The sequence below is a fragment of the Prinia subflava genome, chromosome 13 (assembly GCF_021018805.1).
Source record: "Prinia subflava isolate CZ2003 ecotype Zambia chromosome 13, Cam_Psub_1.2, whole genome shotgun sequence".
Classification (NCBI taxonomy): domain Eukaryota; kingdom Metazoa; phylum Chordata; class Aves; order Passeriformes; family Cisticolidae; genus Prinia; species Prinia subflava.
The window spans coordinates 19021674-19040368 of NC_086259.1; the positions used below are offsets into that span (position 1 = coordinate 19021674).

At 54.1% G+C, this 18695-nt stretch overlaps 1 protein-coding gene and 1 long non-coding RNA gene across 2 annotated transcripts; both read left to right on the forward strand.

Moving 5' to 3' along the window:
• Nucleotides 1–81: 81 nt before the first annotated feature.
• Nucleotides 82–7881, forward strand: EMC8 (ER membrane protein complex subunit 8). Its single transcript, XM_063410870.1, has 5 exons — nt 82–380; nt 4825–4901; nt 6300–6369; nt 6827–6921; nt 7041–7881. The coding sequence occupies exons 1-5, from the start codon at nt 183–185 to the stop codon at nt 7198–7200; spliced, it is 600 nt and encodes a 199-aa protein (XP_063266940.1). The 5' UTR covers nt 82–182; the 3' UTR covers nt 7201–7881.
• A 1405-nt stretch (nt 7882–9286) lies between these two features.
• Nucleotides 9287–17661, forward strand: LOC134557619 (uncharacterized). The gene is made up of 3 exons (XR_010082087.1): nt 9287–9448; nt 15867–15955; nt 17272–17661. It is a non-coding gene; the product is annotated as an uncharacterized LOC134557619 (long non-coding RNA).
• Nucleotides 17662–18695: the final 1034 nt, after the last annotated feature.

An 18695-nucleotide genomic window follows, 5' to 3' on the forward strand; every position in this document is an offset into this window, starting at 1 on the left:
TGGGATCTTTCCCGCCCTCCCCGCACCCCAAACCCCCCGACCCGCTGTCGCAAAGCCGGCCGCGCTTGGCGGCGCTTCCCGACAGGCGGCCGCGCTTGGCGGCGGGCGGGGAGCGGCGTGAGGCGGGCGCCGGGACCGGGCCGGGACCGGGGCCGGGCCGGACCGGGCCGGGCAGCGGCACCATGAAGCTGACAACCCAGGCTTACTGCAAGATGGTTCTGCACGGCGCCAAGTACCCGCACTGCGCCGTGAACGGGCTGCTGGTGGCCGAGCGGCCGCCGGCGCCGCGGCCGCCGCAGCCCGCGCTGTTCGTGGATTGCATCCCGCTCTTCCACGGGACGCTGGCGCTCGCCCCCATGCTGGAGGTGGCCCTGACGCTGGTGAGGTGTCCCCGCGGGGAGGCGGGAGGTGGGGAGGGGTCGTGGCAGGGCTTTGGAGGGGTGGAGGGAGCTGTTGGGGGTGGTGCGGGGGTCCCGGAGCTGCTGGAGCGCCCCTGGAGCTGTTCCAGAGGCTGGGAAATTCCGCTGGGAGAGCTGGGGATGCTCACAGGGACAAGAGGAGGATCCAGGGAGAGCTCAGAGCCCTTTCCAGTGCCTCAGGAAAGCTGGAGAGGGACTGGGGACAAGGGCTGGAGGGACAGGACATAGGGAATGGTTCCCACTGCCAGAGAGTGGATTTAGATGGGATTTTGGGCAGGAATTCCTCCCTGGGAGGGTGGGCAGGTCCTGGCACAGGTCCCAGAGAAGCTGTGGCTGCCCCTGGATCCCTGGAGTGTCCAAGGCCAGGCTGGACAGGGCTTGGAGCAACCTGGGATGGTGGAAGGTGGATTGGGATGAGTTTTAACATCCCCTCCAACCCAAACCATTCCATGATTCCATGGTTTTAGGATTGTGAGCAAAATAAGATCCAACCCTTTTTTGACAGCAGCAAAACCAGCGAATTTCTGGTTCCTCCAGACTCACCTTTAGCGTTTCCCTCACTCTTTTTCATCCCAATAAAGATTTTATTTGGAAACAAACTCCAGTTACTCATAAATAAATTGCACTTTTCTTCAGCTGAGACGATGCCATGGGAATGTTGTGGAGCCTGGAACTGACGAAATGCAGCCAGAGGCGCAGGGACAGGAGCTGAGCCTGAGTCACTTTACCACAAAACACCCAAAATTTATAATTTTAAATCTATTTACAGCAGTGTAGGAGTAGCAGAGCGCTGTGTGTTGTCAGTAAATCAGGATTAAATGTCTTTGCACGGGGTTTGTGGCAGTGCAGTTTGGTAAACTGCAGGCCTTCAGTGCAGCTTTTTAGTGGAGATCTTGCAGCAGGATCAGATTATTAGGAAATAAATCCTGTTTCTTGCAACATCTGCAGGAAGAGAATCATCCTGGAGCCAAGGCACTGGCAGGATTTTACTTATTTACTTATTTCCTTATTTCCTTATTTTACTTATTTACTTCTTTACTCTCAGTTTTTGGTACAAAAGGGTAAAGATTGGAAGCTGATGGTGTTTCCCACAATAATTAGGATTTGCTGCAGCTCTGTGGGGTTCACTGCCACTGCTGTGATTTTTTAAAACACACAATTTTACAATTTGGGGCCTTTTGCTGCTGTTCTGGGTTTAAACAAAGGCAAAGGTGTCGCTCAGTCCTCTCAGAGCAGCGGTGAAAATTGGGATTTTCTCATGGAAAGGGTGAAAGGAGGTGACTCCACATCTTCTGTCCAACCTGGTGTGGGAATTCAGAACAGATCAGGGGGATCAGGGTGTTTAAAGTCCAGTTTTTGTGGCAAAGGAGCTTCATTCTTGAGGGATTTCACAGCTGTGGCAGGATTTGGTGGGATCTGGTTCTTTCCAGGTTCAGTTGTTGCTGGTTGTTGGCCGAGGGTGGCCCTGTGGGAGTTTCTAGAACCATCCCCACAAGTTTCACCTCCTCTTCCCTGCCCTGAGTCACCCCAGGATGGGATGGGGGCAAAAACCTCCAGATTTAATCTGGAAATAGAGGAGGGACTCCCAAACTTTGAGGCTTCGCCTCCTAAAACTTACAGGGGGTACAAGGAATAAAAAAACCCCAAACAAACACCTCCAGAGGGTGGGCAGGCATGGAATTCCCCAGGGAATGCTCACGATCCCAAGGATTCCAGAGCTCCAGGAGCGTTTGGACAGCACCCCCAGGCACAGGGGAGGATTTTGGGGTGTCTGTGCAGGGACTGGGAGGTGGAGTGATGATCCTTGAGGATCCCTCCCAGCTCAGGATATTCCAGGATTCTCAGATTTCCTGAGATTTGTAGCTCCGGAGGGCAGAGCAGAACCTCCCGTGCTTAATTTGCCCTTTGAAATCTTCTTCCAAGCCGGAGTCATTAAGAAAAAGTGAATTAAGTTGCACTCGAGCCTCTGAATGTCTCAGCTAATTGATGTGGTTTTACAACCACAGCTCCAAAAAGGAGAAACCAAGGAGCACTTCCCTCTCCTGGAGCAGCCCTCAGCTCCTCCTCCTTTTGCTCTTCCTCCTCCTCCTCCTCCTTTCGCTCCTCCTCCTTCTCATTTTCCTCCTCCTTTTCCTTTTCCTCCTCCCCGTTTTCCTCCTTCTTTTCCTCCTCCTCCTCCTTTTCTTCTTCCTCCTTTTCCTCCTCCTCGTTTTCCTCCTTCTTTTCCTCCTCCTTTTCCTCCTCCTTTTCCTCCTCCTTTTCCTCCTCCTTTTCCTCCTCCTTTTCCTCCTCCTCCTTCTTTTCCTCCTCCTTTTCCTCCTCCTCCTTCTTTTCCTCCTTCTCCTTCTTTTCCTCCTCCTCCTTCTTTTCCTCCTCCTCCTCCTTTTCCTCCTCCTCCTTTTCTTCCTCCTTTTCCTCCTCCTCATTCTTTTCATCTTCCTCCTCCCCCTTTTCCTCCTCTTTCTCCTCCTTTCACTCCTCCTCCTTTTAATTTTCCTCCTCCTCTTCCTTTTCCTTTTCCTCCTTTTTCTCCTCTTCCTTTTCCTCCTCCTCCTCCTTTTCCTCCTCCTTTTCCTCCTTCTTTTCCTCCTCCTTTTCGTCCTTCTTTTCCTCCTCCTTTTCCTCCTCCTCCTCCTTTTCCTCCTCCTCCTCCTTTTCCTCCTCCTCCTCCTTTTCCTCCTCCTCATTCTTTTCGTCTTTCTCCTCCCCCTTTTCCTCCCCATTTTCCTCCTCCTCCTCCTCCTTCCTGGGTTTTCCAACCCTGATCACTGCAGCAAAGCCACATTGGAGTCTTCCTTGGCACAGCTGGACGTGACTAAAAACATTTCAGATATTAAAAATATTTCTAATAGGAGCTAATTGCTGTAGGACACCTGTGGGGACAGTGCTGGGCTTGGAAATTACAGCTGCAAACAGCTTTCATTCCAAAATGAGATTTTTTTTTCCCCCTTTGTTTTATGCAGAAGCAATTTTTAATTACCAGTTTGGAAAGTGAGAACTTAAAATCATTCTCTTCTTTCTTTCCAAGACAATTTTTGGTACAGAACAAAAAATGGATTTAGGATGGCGGTTTTTAATTTTTAAATGGATGGAGGGGGTTTTTTTAATAATTATTACTATTATTTTACTGTCTGGGCTGCTGGCTCTAATGCCAGGCTTTCAAACCACTGACAATTAAAACCAGAGTCCTAAGCCCTCAAAATGGGTTTGGAATTGAAACAGCAGCTCCTGCAGGGCTGCACAGCTTGTTATTTTTTTTTTTAATCACTTAAATCCGTGTCATTCCTTGGATTATTCACATGGCTGTTTTGTTTGGTTGGTTCTGCAGCCTAATACAATAATTATTGCTGAAAATGAGATTGATTTGACTCCCAGGATGCGACAGGTCAGCACCAGATGTATTTTTGGAGTCCTTTTTAATAGAGCTGGGGAAGGTTTTTTGAGGCCGTGCTCTCTAGGGACTGCAAAGGAAAATTCGAGCTGCTTCCTCCCCTTCTGCCTTTGTGTTTTGCTGACTTGATACCCTCAATTCTAAGGAAAAACATCATATATATATATAGATAGACATCATATATATAGATATCATATATATAGATAGGTATTTTCAAAGTCAGACTCAGCAGGAGGAATTCGGGTCCAGTTTAAAGCTGCAAGAACTGCAGTGTTTAAACTCATTTAATTAAAAAGCAACAACCAACAAAATGGCCTGAGTTTTGTACTTATGTCAATCAAAACTTGGGTAAATTATCTGCTAAAAATACATGTTTAAGCATTTACATAGAGATGTCAAATAAGGAAGAAATCCCAAAGGAAAATGATTTTTTCTCAGTTGAAAAGCTGCTAAATGGGACAAACTTCTGCCTCACATTTGCCTTTCACCTCAAGCTTTTTTTTCTTCTAATGAAGGCCCCAAATTGTTGCATTTTCTCCTAGAAATGTGACATTAGAAATAAAACCTTTCTGCAAGGGCAGGGCAGCCACACATCCACGAGGGCAGCATTCTCTGAAGTCCCTTGGCAGGAAATTGTCCCAGCCCTTGGTGGGCGAGACCCAAACCCTCTCCAGGCTGGGTTTAATTGTCCTGTCACTCAGATTTAGGCCAGGCTTTGACTGAGACAGCTCCTTGCTCTTTTGCTCCATTTGGTTAATGCTTCCCATCCTTCTCCAAATGCTCTGCTGGGTTTCTCCATCCCAGCTAAATCAGCCCAACTGTGAGCACGCCCAGCACCAGACAGAAATATGGATTTATTTCAAGAACCCCGTGGCAGAGATTGAGCAACACTGATTTATTTACAGGGCAGCCATGAGATTTCCTTCATCCTGGCTTGTTTGGTTTATTTTTTTTTCCTTAATCCTGGAGGGTTTTTTTTTTCCCTAGGATTTATTGTTCCCATTGCTTTTCCAGATTGATTCCTGGTGCAAGGAGAACAGCTACGTGATAGCTGGATACTACCAGGCGAACGAACGCGTGAAAGATGCCAGGTGTGTTGGGCCAATATTTCCTTCTGTTTGCTCTTTTAGCTCGTACCTTGGACTCTGCCAGCAGCAATCATCCCCATAAATCAGGCGTGTGAGATTCGCCCTGACAACTGTCAGCTGCTTCCACATTGTCTCCGTGGGGCTGCAGGATCAGCCTTTGGTCAGGTGCAGCGAGCCCGGGCTTTGCAGGATCCCTCCTCTCCTCCCGGGGTTGCTATAAAAGGCCACTCTTTGAACCACTGCCAGCTCCTTGAATTGCAGTTGTCAGGGAAAAAGCCAAAATCTGCAGCGTGTTTGCTCGTGCAGGATGGATCTTGGGAAGTCTGGCGGCTCCCAGGATCTTATGGAGAGTCAGGAGCGACCTGATTGTTTCTGAATTTCATTCTTTTTTTCAAAGCAGTTTTTTTACATGGTAAAGAAGTGGAAGATGGTGTCAGTCAGGCAGTGATATCTTTTATTTATCACTTATTTTCCTCAGGATTATTTTTTTCCCTGCTGGCTGACTCAGATTACTCACTAAACAATAAGGGACCTTCCTATGGAGTCACAGTTTAATTTCAGATCTGTGCATTCCATGTTTTCCCCTCTATCTACTGGACAAATCCAGGATTGGGATTAGAATAATTAGAATAAGAGCAACTTTATTTTAAAGTGTTATGCCCCATCCCTGGAGGTGTCCAAGGCTGGATGGGGCTTGGAGCAACCTGGGATTGTGGAAGGGGATGGAATGAGAGCATCTTTAAGGTCTCTCCCAACCCAAACCATTCCATGATGATCTGATTCCAGTTATTTGTTATTGTATATTCAGGCTCAGTTTTGTTTTTTAACTCCTGTGACTTCTAAAGTATCTCACAGGGGTAAAAGCATTGTTTGTCCTTTCCTCATAAATCTGCCGGACACATTTTTAAGGAGAAATTACAGTTTGTTCTCTTTGAGGTTTGAAAGAATATCACAGGCTTGATGGTCTTTTAGGGCTTCAGTTTGATTTCTGGAGATAACTGGCACCACACAGAGATTGTCCTTGGCACCACATTAAGTGGCACCACATAGAGATTGTCACCTTTGAGACATGGTAAAGGTGATTTTGGGCAAGTTTTCGGTGCAGACTGGGGACAAAACTAAGTTTCTTTTTTAAATGCCTACCAGGCCAGAGTCCTTGGTTTTGGGGAAGAAGATAGGAGGCCACAAAATGTTGATTCCACATCATGCCAAAGCCATTCCTAAGCCCAGCTGAGCTCCAGCTGCGGTGCTGCAGAGCCTATATCAGCTGTGGCATCAGCTCCTTTATCTTGTTCCTGTTTGAAGCACCCAGAGTCACTCTCACATCTCTCTGAGCTCGTTTCCTGCTGCTTTCAGCTGAAACTCGTGGCTCCCCTCACTCAGTTCCTTTTTCTGCTCCAGCCCAAACCAGGTTGCAGAGAAAGTGGCCTCCCGGATTGCCGAGGGTTTCACGGACACCGCGCTCATCATGGTGAGGAACTTCCTTCCCCTCGCCCCCCTGTGTGTTCTGGCCCCGCTGCTGGACCAGGGAAATGTTCTTCTCTGGCTCCTTTCATGAGGAATTCAGTTTCTCTTCCCCTCCAAAATGCTCTGGGGAGGAGACACAACGAGCAATGAGGTACAAAGTGAATCCACAGAGACGCTGTGGTGAGCTCTCTGCCACATCAGAGGAACTGGAGGCTTTCTCTGCATGTTCAGGCAGCAATTTCTGTCTCCTGCCCTCCTCATGCAACTTCAATTCTTACATTTAATGTCACAAACAGGGCTTGCTGTGACAAAGGACATTGCCAGCTTAAATTTGCCAGTTTGAGGGTAAAACAGTGGATGGGTGTAAAATGCCCTTTTTTTCCCAAACTGCTTTCGGGTTTATTCCATCTCTTGGGCTGCTGAGGAGCAGACTGAGGTGGTGTTTGTGTGTCCCACGCCAGGTTGACAACACCAAGTTCACCATGGAGTGCGTGGAGCCTGCCATCCACGTGTACGAGCTGCACGAGAACAAGTGGAGGTGCAAGGACCCGCACGTGTGAGTGAGCCGGGAATGCCGCGGGCTTTGGGCGGAGACAGCTTTGTCTGCTCTGGGGCTTCGTTTCTCAGAGTTCTCTGTGGTGATTCCAGTTGATTCCTGGTTCTTTTCCACCCCAGTGACTTCTGTGAGGACTGGACTGAAGCCCAGCGCATCGCCGCGTCCCTGCTGGACAGCAAATCCTACGAGACGCTGGTGGATTTTGACAATCACCTGGATGACATCCGCAACGACTGGACAAACCCGGAGATCAACAAGGCCGTGCTGCACCTCTGCTAGGAGGGACCCTCCTCACCCATCCACGGCCGTTCCCACTCTGTACTGAAGAGAGAAAAATGCTATTTTTGAATGTAAATAGAATTAATATTCAGTACCCGGTGTGGAAAGCTGACTGATTAAAGAGGAGTGGCCTGTCCGTGGCGCGGTGCTGTGTCCGTAAAGCCACGGAATGTCGGTGGTGACATTCCCTGGAAGAGCTGCCAGCTGTCACTTCCAGCTGTCCTCGTGGACGCCATCCCACTTGTAGTGAATGTTGCTATTCCTTGGAAACCAGAACTGCTTCTGCTTGGCCCCACTGTTCCTATTCCAAAGTTTTGACTCCAGCTTTTCTAATCTTTAGAGAGGTTACTTTTTAACGATTTCTGGAAATAACTTTCCAAAAAAAAAAAAAAAAAATCAGTCCTGTCCTCAGATGAGAGATTTTAAGGGCAAATAGACCACATGGGAGGTGAATGGTTTCTTCTGGCCTGGGTTGGAATTGTAACTCTCTTGGCACAGTAAAATGCAAACTGCTGAGGATGTTCCATGCTCATGTGTCACCTGTTTTGCAGTGCTTTAGCATGACAGAGAGTTTTAAAGCAGTATTCCCACATAGTCTGGTGATTCCTGCTCTCCTGGGCTTGGCGAGCACAGTTACTGCCTGAATGTGTTAAACCCAAAGTAAATGATTTATAAAAAGGACTGGAAGCACGCTGCTGAGTTTGAATCTGCAGTTGGGGTCTACAGTGGTGAAATACTTTATTAATTTTGTGCATTTCAGGGGAGGGGGTTAATCAGCAGATCTCATTCTCCACATGATCCAAGTACATGGAGCCAGGGAGCCTGGATACAGCCTAGTTCAGCTTGCCTTGTCTTTCCCATTAATATTTATTTCCAAGGAGAAGTTTCCTGGACAATGCAGCTTTATACCAGCCTAGAAGAGTTCTCTGTAAGCCCTTGTTGCCTCTCCTCGTGATTGTTTGCCCAACTGGAGCTAAACACAGCCTCAACCTGCAGCAATTCCTCCCGATTTCCTGCTCCTCCTGCCCAGAAATGTTGTAACAAGGAAGATACAAATACCCACAAAGTATCTGCCTGTCTCCAATCTTAAAATCACTGCAGAGTTTGGGTTGGAAGAGCCTTAAAGATCAGCTAGTTCCACGGGCAGGGACTCCTTCCCCATGGCCAGACTGCTCCAAGCCCCATCCAGCCTGGGTTTATTTCAAAATGCAATTGTCAGAACCTCCTGATTTTGAGTCAATAAGCCCAAGTTTTGCTCCTGGTCTTGCAGAGGGCTGGGGTAAGGCTGAAATCCCATTTGCAGTAGGGACTAGACCCTGGGTGCCCCCAGGCTGTGGGGTCCCTCCAGGTGAGATCCCACAGGGCTGGTGAGGTCACAGGGAGGAGAGGAAGCTTTGGACACTTTGGTTTTTATCTCCCTGCTGTGCATGGGTGAGGTGTGATTACCAAAGAGATTGGCTTGGAGTCAAGAATCTTCCCTAGGCTGAGTCAGGCTTGCAGGAGAGGGAAATGTTTTCACTTGTTGACTGAAAACATGTATTTATTTCCCAAAACCAGCGAGATAACACATTCCAGAGGCTGCTCCACTCCTCATCTGTAGGAAAAGATCTCCTGGGAGCAGAATGCAAAGCACCCAGGCTGCAGGAAGAGGACTTGGTACAAACAATCCAAGGCATTGTTCCAGAGGCAGATCATTATCTTAGCCAGATCCCTCGTGTGGGGTTGTCAAAAGGAGCTGCTTCATCTCCTGAGCCACAGAAATGTGTCTCTTGTTCTTTGTAACAGCATCTCCTAATCAAGCTTTGATCATAAATATGCAAATTCGGGCTAGTCCTGCTCCCCCTGTTAGGCAGAGTTTGTCTCCTCAGTGTGTAACCTGCTGGAATATTCCGTGTCTAACCTGGGACACGGTGCTGGCAGGGGAGCAGCTTTTGGTGCTTTGTCTTCTCCCTTTTTTTAATCTTCCCTTTGCTTTCAAATGAGGATTTTTTTGCCGCCAGCAGAAGCCCAGCCTGGCTTTAATGGAAGAGGCCAAACCTGCAGATCTTATCTCCCCTGGCCTATTTGCATTGAAGGCTGGACAAAAGCAGCAATTCCATAAATCCAGGCAGCCACCGTGGCTCTCCTGAAAGAATGAGGAAGCTGCAGGGCCCAGGGAAGGCTGTGTTCCCCTTTCCTGCTGATGTGCTCGGAGCAAATGCTGCTTTCCTGGCTGGCTGATCTGCTGGATTCAGCACAGGAATTCAAGGTAATTCCTTTTAAAACTTCAAGGGGAGGAAATCTTGGGGAAAGCATCTCTTGCTGAGAGCTGGGAAGGCAGCACTGGGAACGTGTGTCCTACTCTTTTTTGGTTTGTTAGCAATTAGTGACTTTGAGGATTAACGTTTTTTCTCCCTATCCACCAAAATTTGGAGATTTGGCTGCCCAGATGTTTTAACTCCCAACTTTTTACCTCATCCACCCGACCTGAAGCGCTTGGAAAAAAAGAATCCCTGAATGGTTTGGATGGGAAGGGATCTTAAAATCGTCTCATGGGCAGGGACACCTTCCACCATCCCAGGGTGCTCCAAGTCCTGTCCAACCTGGCTTTGGACACTTCCAGGGATCCAAGAGCAGCCACAGCTGCTCTGGGCACCTGTGCCAGGGCCTCCCCACCCTCACAGGGAACAATTCCTTCCCAAAATCCCATCCATCCCTGCCCTCTGGCAGTGGAAGCCATTCCCTGTGTCCTGTCCCTCCATCCCTTGTCCCCAGTCCCTCTCCAGCTCTCCTGGAGCCCCTTTAGGTCCTGGAAGGGCTCTGAGCTCTCCCTGGATCCTTCTCCTCTCCAGGTGAGCACCCCCAGCCTGTGGATTCTCTTTTCCCCACTCAGCCCGGTTTTTCAGAGCAGTGACAAACATCCCCACGAGCAGATGGGCAACAGGAGCCACGGAATCCCTGATCAGCTGTTCCTGGGCTCTCACAAGTGAGGTCCCTGTTCCCAGGGCACGCCAGGTCCCGCATCCTCCCGGAGCTCACCGCTCTGTGTGTGCACGTGAGGATTTGGGGACATTTTTTCCCCATCCAGCAAGCGAAGCCGCCTGCTGCTGGCATTTTCCCTCTTCCCATCTGCTCCTGGGATGTTCCCTCCCCGAGGACAGTGAGCAGAGATGTAACAGCTCCAGCTCCTGGAGCTGATGTGGATGCAGGAGCAGGTGAGCGGTTCAGAGATCAGCTGGCACATCTGGAGCCCGCAGCAGACAGATGTGCAGAGCCCACCCAGCCCAAGAATCCCTTGTGCAAGTGGCAGGAGAGCAGAGGTGACAGTGACAGATGCAGGAAGCAATGCCGGGTCTCTCTGCTCGCTGGCTCCCGGCCTAATCGCTGCACTCCGCGATCTGGGAGGCGTCTGGAGATGCCGGTGGAGGAGGGCACTGCCAGGGAGAGCCGGGATAATGCTAATGGAGGAGGCTCTTAGCGGGGTGGGCTTGCGGCTGAGTGCAGCCTGGAAAATGGCCCCGAGGGGAAAAGTGCTCGATTTGTGAGCTCTGCTTCTCGTTTGGGTGGAATTCAGCTCCTGGAGCCGAGCCGGGGCACCCACACGAGCTGGTCCCTATTTGGCTGCTCCCCTCCCATCCTGCCCAGGCTCTGCTATTCCCAGCTGGACCAAAACCTCCACACATCCCATCCCTGCACCACAACCCCCTCCCCGCTTCCCCCAGCGCCCTGACCCAGCCCTCCCGCAGCCGGCAGCGCTTTCTGTGCGCCCAAGGATCCGCTGAGGACTTTATCGATTTCCCTTTTATTTATTTTTTTTTCACTGTCGCTTTTAGACCACATTTTCACCCAGCCTTCTCCTCCGAAAGTACACCCCAGCTGCATCCCTTCCTTTTGCTTTCCCGGATTCGGAGAGGACGGACACGGGGGGCTGGCAGGGGGGACAGCGCTCCTGCGTGTGGCACTTCCAGCCTGCCGGAGCTGGGATGAGGGAAGCAGGGAACTCTGCTCTTAAAGATACCCGGTAGGTGGGCTGGGGGTGAGGGGTCACTCCTTGAGCGCTTCCAGGCAGCTCCGGCTGCGGCGCTTTGGCGGGATGAGGGCAGGATCCGTGCCAGGCACGGCCCGCGCTGCGCACAGCCAGCCCAGGCCCGGGGAAACGGCGCAGCCCTTCCTAGAAATGCACCCTGGAGCTTAAAGGATGCACCTAATTGAAAAACTCTATCGAGGTTTTAACAGCAGGGGATAAAAGGGAAAGCTGGGCCCAGATTAACCTGGAGCTCAGCGAGCTGGGAAGCGCGGCAGCCGTGGCCAGGTCCCTAAGCCAATTCCCGTCCCTGGCCGAATCCATGCCGGGAGAGAGGGGCTTTGTTCTGGATGCAGGAGCTCTGTGCCTCAGGTACGTGCTCGCCCCCGCCTCGCTCCCACCCCCGCCGCAGCCTCATCCCGGTGGATTTGCTCCCGGGGCGCCTCCAGCCCACGCGGTTCCTGCCGGTCCTGCCAAGAGCCCGTGCTCGGGGAGCGCTGGAGCTGCTCCAGTTCCCCGGAGCCTGCATCTTCAGCCGCCTCCTCGTGACATCCTCCTCCCTCCCCATGCCTGGCATCCCCTCCGGGTGCCGCTCGCCAGCCCCGGATGGCTCCGGATCTCCGGGAGTTTCTCCTCCTCTCCCAGCACCGGTTGCCACTTCCAGCTCTGGCAAGCCCCAGGCAGGACCCTGCAGCCCCTTTCTGGGGCAGCCCCAGAACCAGGCTGGGAGCAGCCCCTTCCCCTGCTCGGGCCAGAAGGGACGGGGGCAGGAGGGGACAGGTGGCCTCGTTGCTGGGTTAGCACGGAGCCGGGGTGACGTGTCACCTGCGTGAGCAGACCCTGGCACTCTGTGACCCAGAAAGCTGCTTCCTCCCCCTGCCTGCCGAAAGGGGAGCCCAGCTGGTGTTTGCAGGAGCAGCTCCTGAAGGGAGCCAGCCCCGGGCTCTCCAGCCAAAGCTTTTCTTGTGGCCGGTGTTTGCACAACACGTCCCTTGTCCCTGCGGTTCCTCTGGCGCCTGGGAAGCAGCAGCTCTCCCTGCCCTTCCCCCGCAGGGAATTTGGGAGGCTGCCCTCCATCCTCAGCCCCTCGCCAGGGCTTCAGGAGGGTTGGGAAGCACCGGGAGAGGAGCAGCCCAGCATCCAAAGGGCACAGCCAGGACTGGAACCCAGCCAGTGGCCACCTCACGGGACAGCCTGGTGTGGCCAGCTCTGGAAGGACAATCTCCCCGGGGGATGAAGGTGGCTCCATGCCCACCCACCCCTGAGCCCATCCTCTTCCTCCTTTCTGGCTCTTGGGTGGGCTTTGGCCCCTTGCCCTGACGTGATGCTCAGCAAGTCACAGCTCAGAGCCTTGTGACAGGAATCGGGAACTCCTGGAGGGGATGTGACCCTGGAAAGGAGGTGCTGAGCCCCCTGGGCTGCTCCTGTTCCTGGCACTCTGCTCTCCCTAACCCTGCTCACCCAGCAGTGACCAGAGCCCCACACCACAGGGGCTCCAGGCCATTCCCAGTCCCCTCGAGGTGGACAACGCCCGCTTTTTAAACCTTCACAAAGGATTTTGCTTTGCTCACCAGCCCTGGGGAGGACAGGAAGGGGTGTTTGATGCTGTGTTTGTGCCTATCAGGTGTCAGCAGAGCAGCTGGAGCTGTGCTGCACCCGCAGAACTAACCACAGGTATTTTAGCAGCCTGGTGTTTATGTTTCCCACCCCTGCTGCAGCAAGACAATCACTTTCTGTCACTGTTGTAGCAACAACTGCTGCTCCAGGCCAGGCTAATTCCAGCCCTCGTGGGTTTAGGGCTGTTTGTTCTCACCCAACAGCAGCAAACAGGTAGTTTTGGAGACAGGCAGTAAAACAGCTCAAGGTGGAGGCGGGATTTGTGCTGCCAGGGAGCAATCCCTGGCTCCATGGGATGCTCTGAGTTTGGGATCTTGAGAGATCAGGTTTGCCAGGCTCTGGTTCAGGACTTGTCTCTGAGACTTTGCAGCTGAAAAGGGGGAAAAAAATCCACACAAACCAATTAATTTGTCTGTTTTCTTGGGAGGGGGAAGGAGCTGTGGGTTGCAAACGTCTCTGCCCAGGACTGTGCCTGCAGCTGGAGCTGCAGCCTTGCCCCTGTGCCACCCTCCCCTCTCCTGGAGCTTTGCAGTAGTTTGATAAATTGGAGGAGTCAGATGGGGAAGGAAATCAGCTCTTCCCAGATTTCTGATTTTCATCAGACGTGGCAGGACCAAACCAGCAGAAAGTGGAGCAAACCCACCCTTTTCCCTTCCTTGCTGCCCTTTGTGCCCATCCCAGCCAGGCTTGGTGGGGCTCTGACCCCATTGGAGACCTCCCAAACTCCCGGGATCGGTTCTCTCCCGACCCCTGGGTGAAGCTCCAAGCTTTCCTTGCCCCCCATTCCCCCCTCCCGCAGCCGGGGGGTGTTTAATGTGCGGCCGGCGTTCCCTGCAGGCCGGCGCCCTGGATTTGAACCGCTGCCTTTCAGCTCCGGCTGAAAAGGAGCCGGCGCGGGGCCTCGCCTCTTAATTGCGGAGGAGGGGGAACATGGAAAAGCCTCTGGCTGCTGCTAATGCAGGAGAAGGCGGCTGCTCCGGAGGCACAGCCTTCTCCAGGGCATCCTCCCCGCGGGGTGGGAGCCGGCCCGGAGCGCTCATCCTGGGAATGGTGAGGAACCCGCCGCTCTTCCCGCTGCCAGGCTGGGGCTGGGGCCGGGAAGGGGAGCAGATCTTTCCAGGAAGCTGCCGAAGCTGGAGGTGCTCCCAGAGGTTGATGTCCGCACGTCAGGGATGCTCGTGGCTCTTGCCAGAGCAGGGTGTGGACACTCACTGGCCCTTTCCGGGCATTTGGTAGCCCTCAGGCTGCTTGTAGGGATGTTGGATGCCCGGGGCTTTGCCCGCAGCCCAGGGCACTCCTTCCTGTCTGTCTCTCGGCTCTGGACTGGCTTGTGCAGCGGGGTGAGAGTAAAGCAGCGTTTCCTCATCACCCAAGGGCTTTGCTGGGCACGGATGGGCTCGGAGTGGGGGCAGGATGGGAGGAGCCGGGGCTCCGCTAACCTGATTAACCAGGTTCCCAAGCAGCCCGCCCGAACCCAAAGGCGGCCGGCTGCCACCTCCCGCCCTCCTCCTCCTCCGGAGGGGAACCCCCAGCCAGCCCCGGCATCCAGGAGCGCTGGGAGGTGGGATGCGACCGCGGGCATCGCCCCTCCGGCCACCGGGTAAGTGCCACCCCCTCGGAGCCCTGGCTTTGTCCCTTTTCCCCCTTCCCGGTGCAGCCTGTGAGTGTCCCCCCTGCCCGGGCAGCTCGGTCCCCACTCCAGTGACGCCCGCGATGAGCGTCTGGGGCTTTTTGGAGCGTGAACTCGTTGGGATGCAAATATTTCTTTGGCCTGGTGCTGGCACACGGAAGCGAAGTTGGAGCCCCAGCACTGAGCACCGGGAATCTGCTGGAATGAATTCTCTGCCCAGGGATTCCGGAGCTGGAATCTGGCCCTCAGCCGTGGGGAGGGGGCTGCTGTGGCCTGCCAGGGTTTGGCCACAGGGGGTGATCCCAAAGGATCAGATCCCAGAGGATCAGATCCCAAAGGATCAGATCCCAAAGGATCAGATCCCAGAGGATCAGATCCCAAAGGGTCAGATCCCAAAGGATCAGATCCCAGAGGATCAGATCCCAGAGCAGACCCCCTGTGCGTGGAGCTGGGTGTCCCCAGCATGACCCTCCTCTGCCCCTGAGTGGTGTGAGCCAGCAGCAGGTGCCAAAACCCTCAGGATTTGCCTCAAAACACATTTCTTGATATTTGGGCAGCCTCCAGGAGAGCTGCAAAGTGAGGTCCTGGAGAGGACTCCACTCCTCAGCCCTGAGGGGGGGGTCACAGCTCAGGCTGCAAGTAGGGAACGGATAAAAATACAGAATTAAAAGCAGAGAGTAAATTTTCACTTCCCCTTGCTGGCAGCTGCCGACTCACCTCAGGGCTTCTTGGAAAAGCAGAGGTCAGGCAGGGGGAGCAGAGGCTTTCCTTGGCTCTCTGTATGGCTCAGAGCTTGGAAGAGCCAAAATGACTCACTGACCCTCATCCCAGTAAGTTTTCCCAGCAGCTGTGGGAGGAGGGTGAAGATTTCCCAATAAAGGGACGCTTTTCCTCAGAAAAATTTTCAGCATCTTGAAAAAATGATGTCCCACAGTGGGAATAATCCATCTAAAAGCTCTTGGGACACCAGGGATGCCCAGGAGGAGCAGGATGATGTGAATTCCAGCAGTGCATCCCGAGGGAGGCAGCCCCAGGAGCATCCCTCTGTCTCCTGTGTGTGGACTCGATGTTTTCTCTGCAAGAACCAACCCAAAAACCAACCCAATCCCTCCTCCTCACAACCTTCTCATCCCAAAATATTTTCAGCCCAGACTCCAGGAGCGGAGAAGCTGCGATGGGACCCCTCACCCAGCAACAGGCTGGGCCTTCTCCACCCTCCCCAAAAAGTTCTTCCTGAGCAGATTGAGTCACTGAGGTGCCGTGACATCAGCCGTGGTTTTGCGAGCGAGCAGCCGCGTTTCCTGTGCTGCCCAGGCTCTTCTAGATCCACACACACACACAGAGATGTGAGCTTTGAGCTCCTGCTCCTTCCCCCTCCCAGGATCGCTTCCCTCAACCCTCACCTCTCTCTCCCAGCGCCAGCGGCGAGGGCCGGCGGCGGAGCTGGAGAGCTGGATCCCGCTGAGAGGATGAGAACATGGGGCTCAAGTTATCCTGCCTGAAAGGTGAGTTTGGGCTGGGGGTTTGGGCTGCTGCTGCTGCTCTCTGAAGGCACCTGAGGGATGGCTGTACCTGGAGGAGGTTTAGGTGTGGGTGGGATTGGTGAAGTTTGCGAATGTGGTGGAATTTCTGAAGTCCCACGGGTGACCTGTTGCACCTGGGTCACCCCAAAGAGGATTTTCCCAGCTTTATTTTCCAGTCCTGTGCTTGTCCTACAGCCTTTGCTCTGGAGAATCCATGGGTTAAGGGCAGCCCTCAGGAACTCGGGTGGGTTTTCCTGGAGGCAGGAAGGGGCTGCTCAGAGGGGTCAGCCCAGAGGCAGGGTCCTCCAGGCTGACCCCAAGCACCCCTCACTGCTCCACTCTCCCCAGGGACACTCCAACCAAGAGCTTCTTTCCCAACTTGAATTTTCTTAATGGATTTAAGCTGGGAATGGCGTCAGGGATGTCTGCACAGGGGCAAGGCGGGAGCTTTTAGTGCTGCTGGCCTCGCAGGGCGCAGGCTGGATATCGCATCTCCCATTAGCTCTGCATCCCTCTGACTCCTGGTAATCGTCCTTGGGGTCGTTAGGGATGGGACTTAATGAGGATCCTTCTCTAGGATGCAGGGCTGCCTCTTCCCTGGCTTTTCCCAAGCCCAAATTCTGTGGGATTCTCTTTGTGATGGGCACAGAGTTGGACGCATCATCCAGAAATGAGCTCTGCCCCCTCTCTGCATCAGGGATGATGGGAGGGAGTGGTCAGGGGGGTTTGGGGTCTCACAACCCCCCCTGTCCAACACGGGAGAACTGAAGAGGGGAAGCAAGCAGCCAGGGAATCCCAAATCCAGGACATAGCCCCAAAATATTCCCCCATGCCTCCAGACCCCTCTGATGAGCTTGGAGTCTGGAATAAAAGAAAAGACCCTCCCCCTTTTCCAGCTCCCTTACATAAGGCAAGGCTTTATCCTTAATTAAAAAGAGATTAAAAATATCAGTGTCTGTCCCCTCCGGGCATTTTCCTGCTTGGGAAGAGCTGAAACCTCCCTGGATGCCGCCTGTGCCACACGGGGCTTTTCTCCTGATTAAAAAAGCAGATTAAAGTGATCTGCTCCCCTCAGGGGGGTGGGCTGGGCAGGTGGTCGGGGGAGGGGGGGATCCACCCATGAAACCCCCCAAAATCCAAGGTGGATCCAGGGGAGGAGATGTGAGGATGCTGTGGATTCTCCAGTGAAGAGAAAAAGGGATAAAGGCTCCACACCGAGGAGGGCGGGGAGCTGGGGGATGCTGCAGCCCGGTGCCTGATCTGCTTTCATCCCCCTCTCACCCCCCAAATTTCCCCAGGCTTGAAGATGTGTGTGAGCAGCGACGGGACCCCGACGGCGGCGGCGTCGTCGGGACAGAAGCACCTGCACGTGCCCTCCATCATCGTCACCCCTCCCACGCCCACGGGGACCTCGCTGTCCCGCGAGGGGCGGCGCGGGGAGGGTCCCTCGCCCTACAGCCGGTGCTGAGCGGGGCCAGGGGGACACCCGGGCCTGCAGGAGCTGTCCCCGCTCCGTCGGGATGGAGCCACAGCCTGCAGGGTGCGGCAGGGCCGGCTGCAGTTCCCAGGGACACACGGGCCACCCACGCGGGTGGGTTTGGACGCCAGGGATTGGGGTTTGTCCCTTTTCCTAACAGTGCTGGGGAGGGGCATCCCTCCAACATGAATAAAAGCCCTGAGGCTCCGCACCCCCCGTTTGGCCGTGTCAGCACAGGGGGAAGGGGGTTGTGCCCCCCAAAACACCCCAGCACCACCCCCGCGGAGCCGGCAAGAGTGAGGCCCCCACCTCTCCACCGGGGATTGAAGAATCCATTTCGGCAAACAGCACAAAATGAACTCGGCGGCGTCACCTGCATCCCTCCGGATCGGCCGCATCCCGGGAGGGAGCCGGGGGCGATGCTTCCCGGGGAGCGGCGGCACCCGGAGCCGGCGGGAGAGGCGGGAGTGTGAAAGCAGATGGAAATTTAATTTTTTAATGACAGCAGCAGATGGCAAAAGACACGCGAGGGGAGGCGCAGCGTGGGGGAGACGTTCCTGGAGCGCCCAGCACGTGCCGGCGGCACCGGGGGCTGCTCCGGGAACGGAGGCTTGGGGACCCTCCTCGTGCCACCCGCGGTGGGGTGGGCTGGGGGTCCCCAAGGCTTGGCTCCCACCCCAGGCTGGGGATAACGCTCATCCCAAGGGTCGTGGTTGCTCCATGGGTGGTCCCAGGGCTGAGCCCGAGGTGGTTTGGGAGAGGGATTGGGGAGAGGGAGGTTTGTCTGGTAGGGGGCGTTCCATGGGGAATTGCAAATGGGATGAAGACCCCCCAAATCATCCACAAGCCACTTGGCTGAGCTGGGTGTGCAGAGGGGGATGGATGGACGGATGGATGGATGGATGGAGGGGTGGAAAGGCGGATGGAGGCATGGATAGGTGAAGGGATAGCTGGTTGGGTGGATGGATGGGTAGGTAGATTGAAAGATGGATAGATGGATGGATGGATGATGGATGGATGGATGATGGATGGATGGATGGATGGATGGATGGATGGATGGACGGACGGATGGATGGATGGATGGATGGATGATGGATGGATGGGGAACAAAGGAAAGGGACAGCTGAGTGATGGCAGGTTCCTGAGCCTGCGTGTCTGCACAGGGGCCACTGAACACAGACAGACGCTGCTGTTGGTCCGTACACAGGAGGGCGGCTGCTGGGGCCTGGGCACAGCCCGGGGACA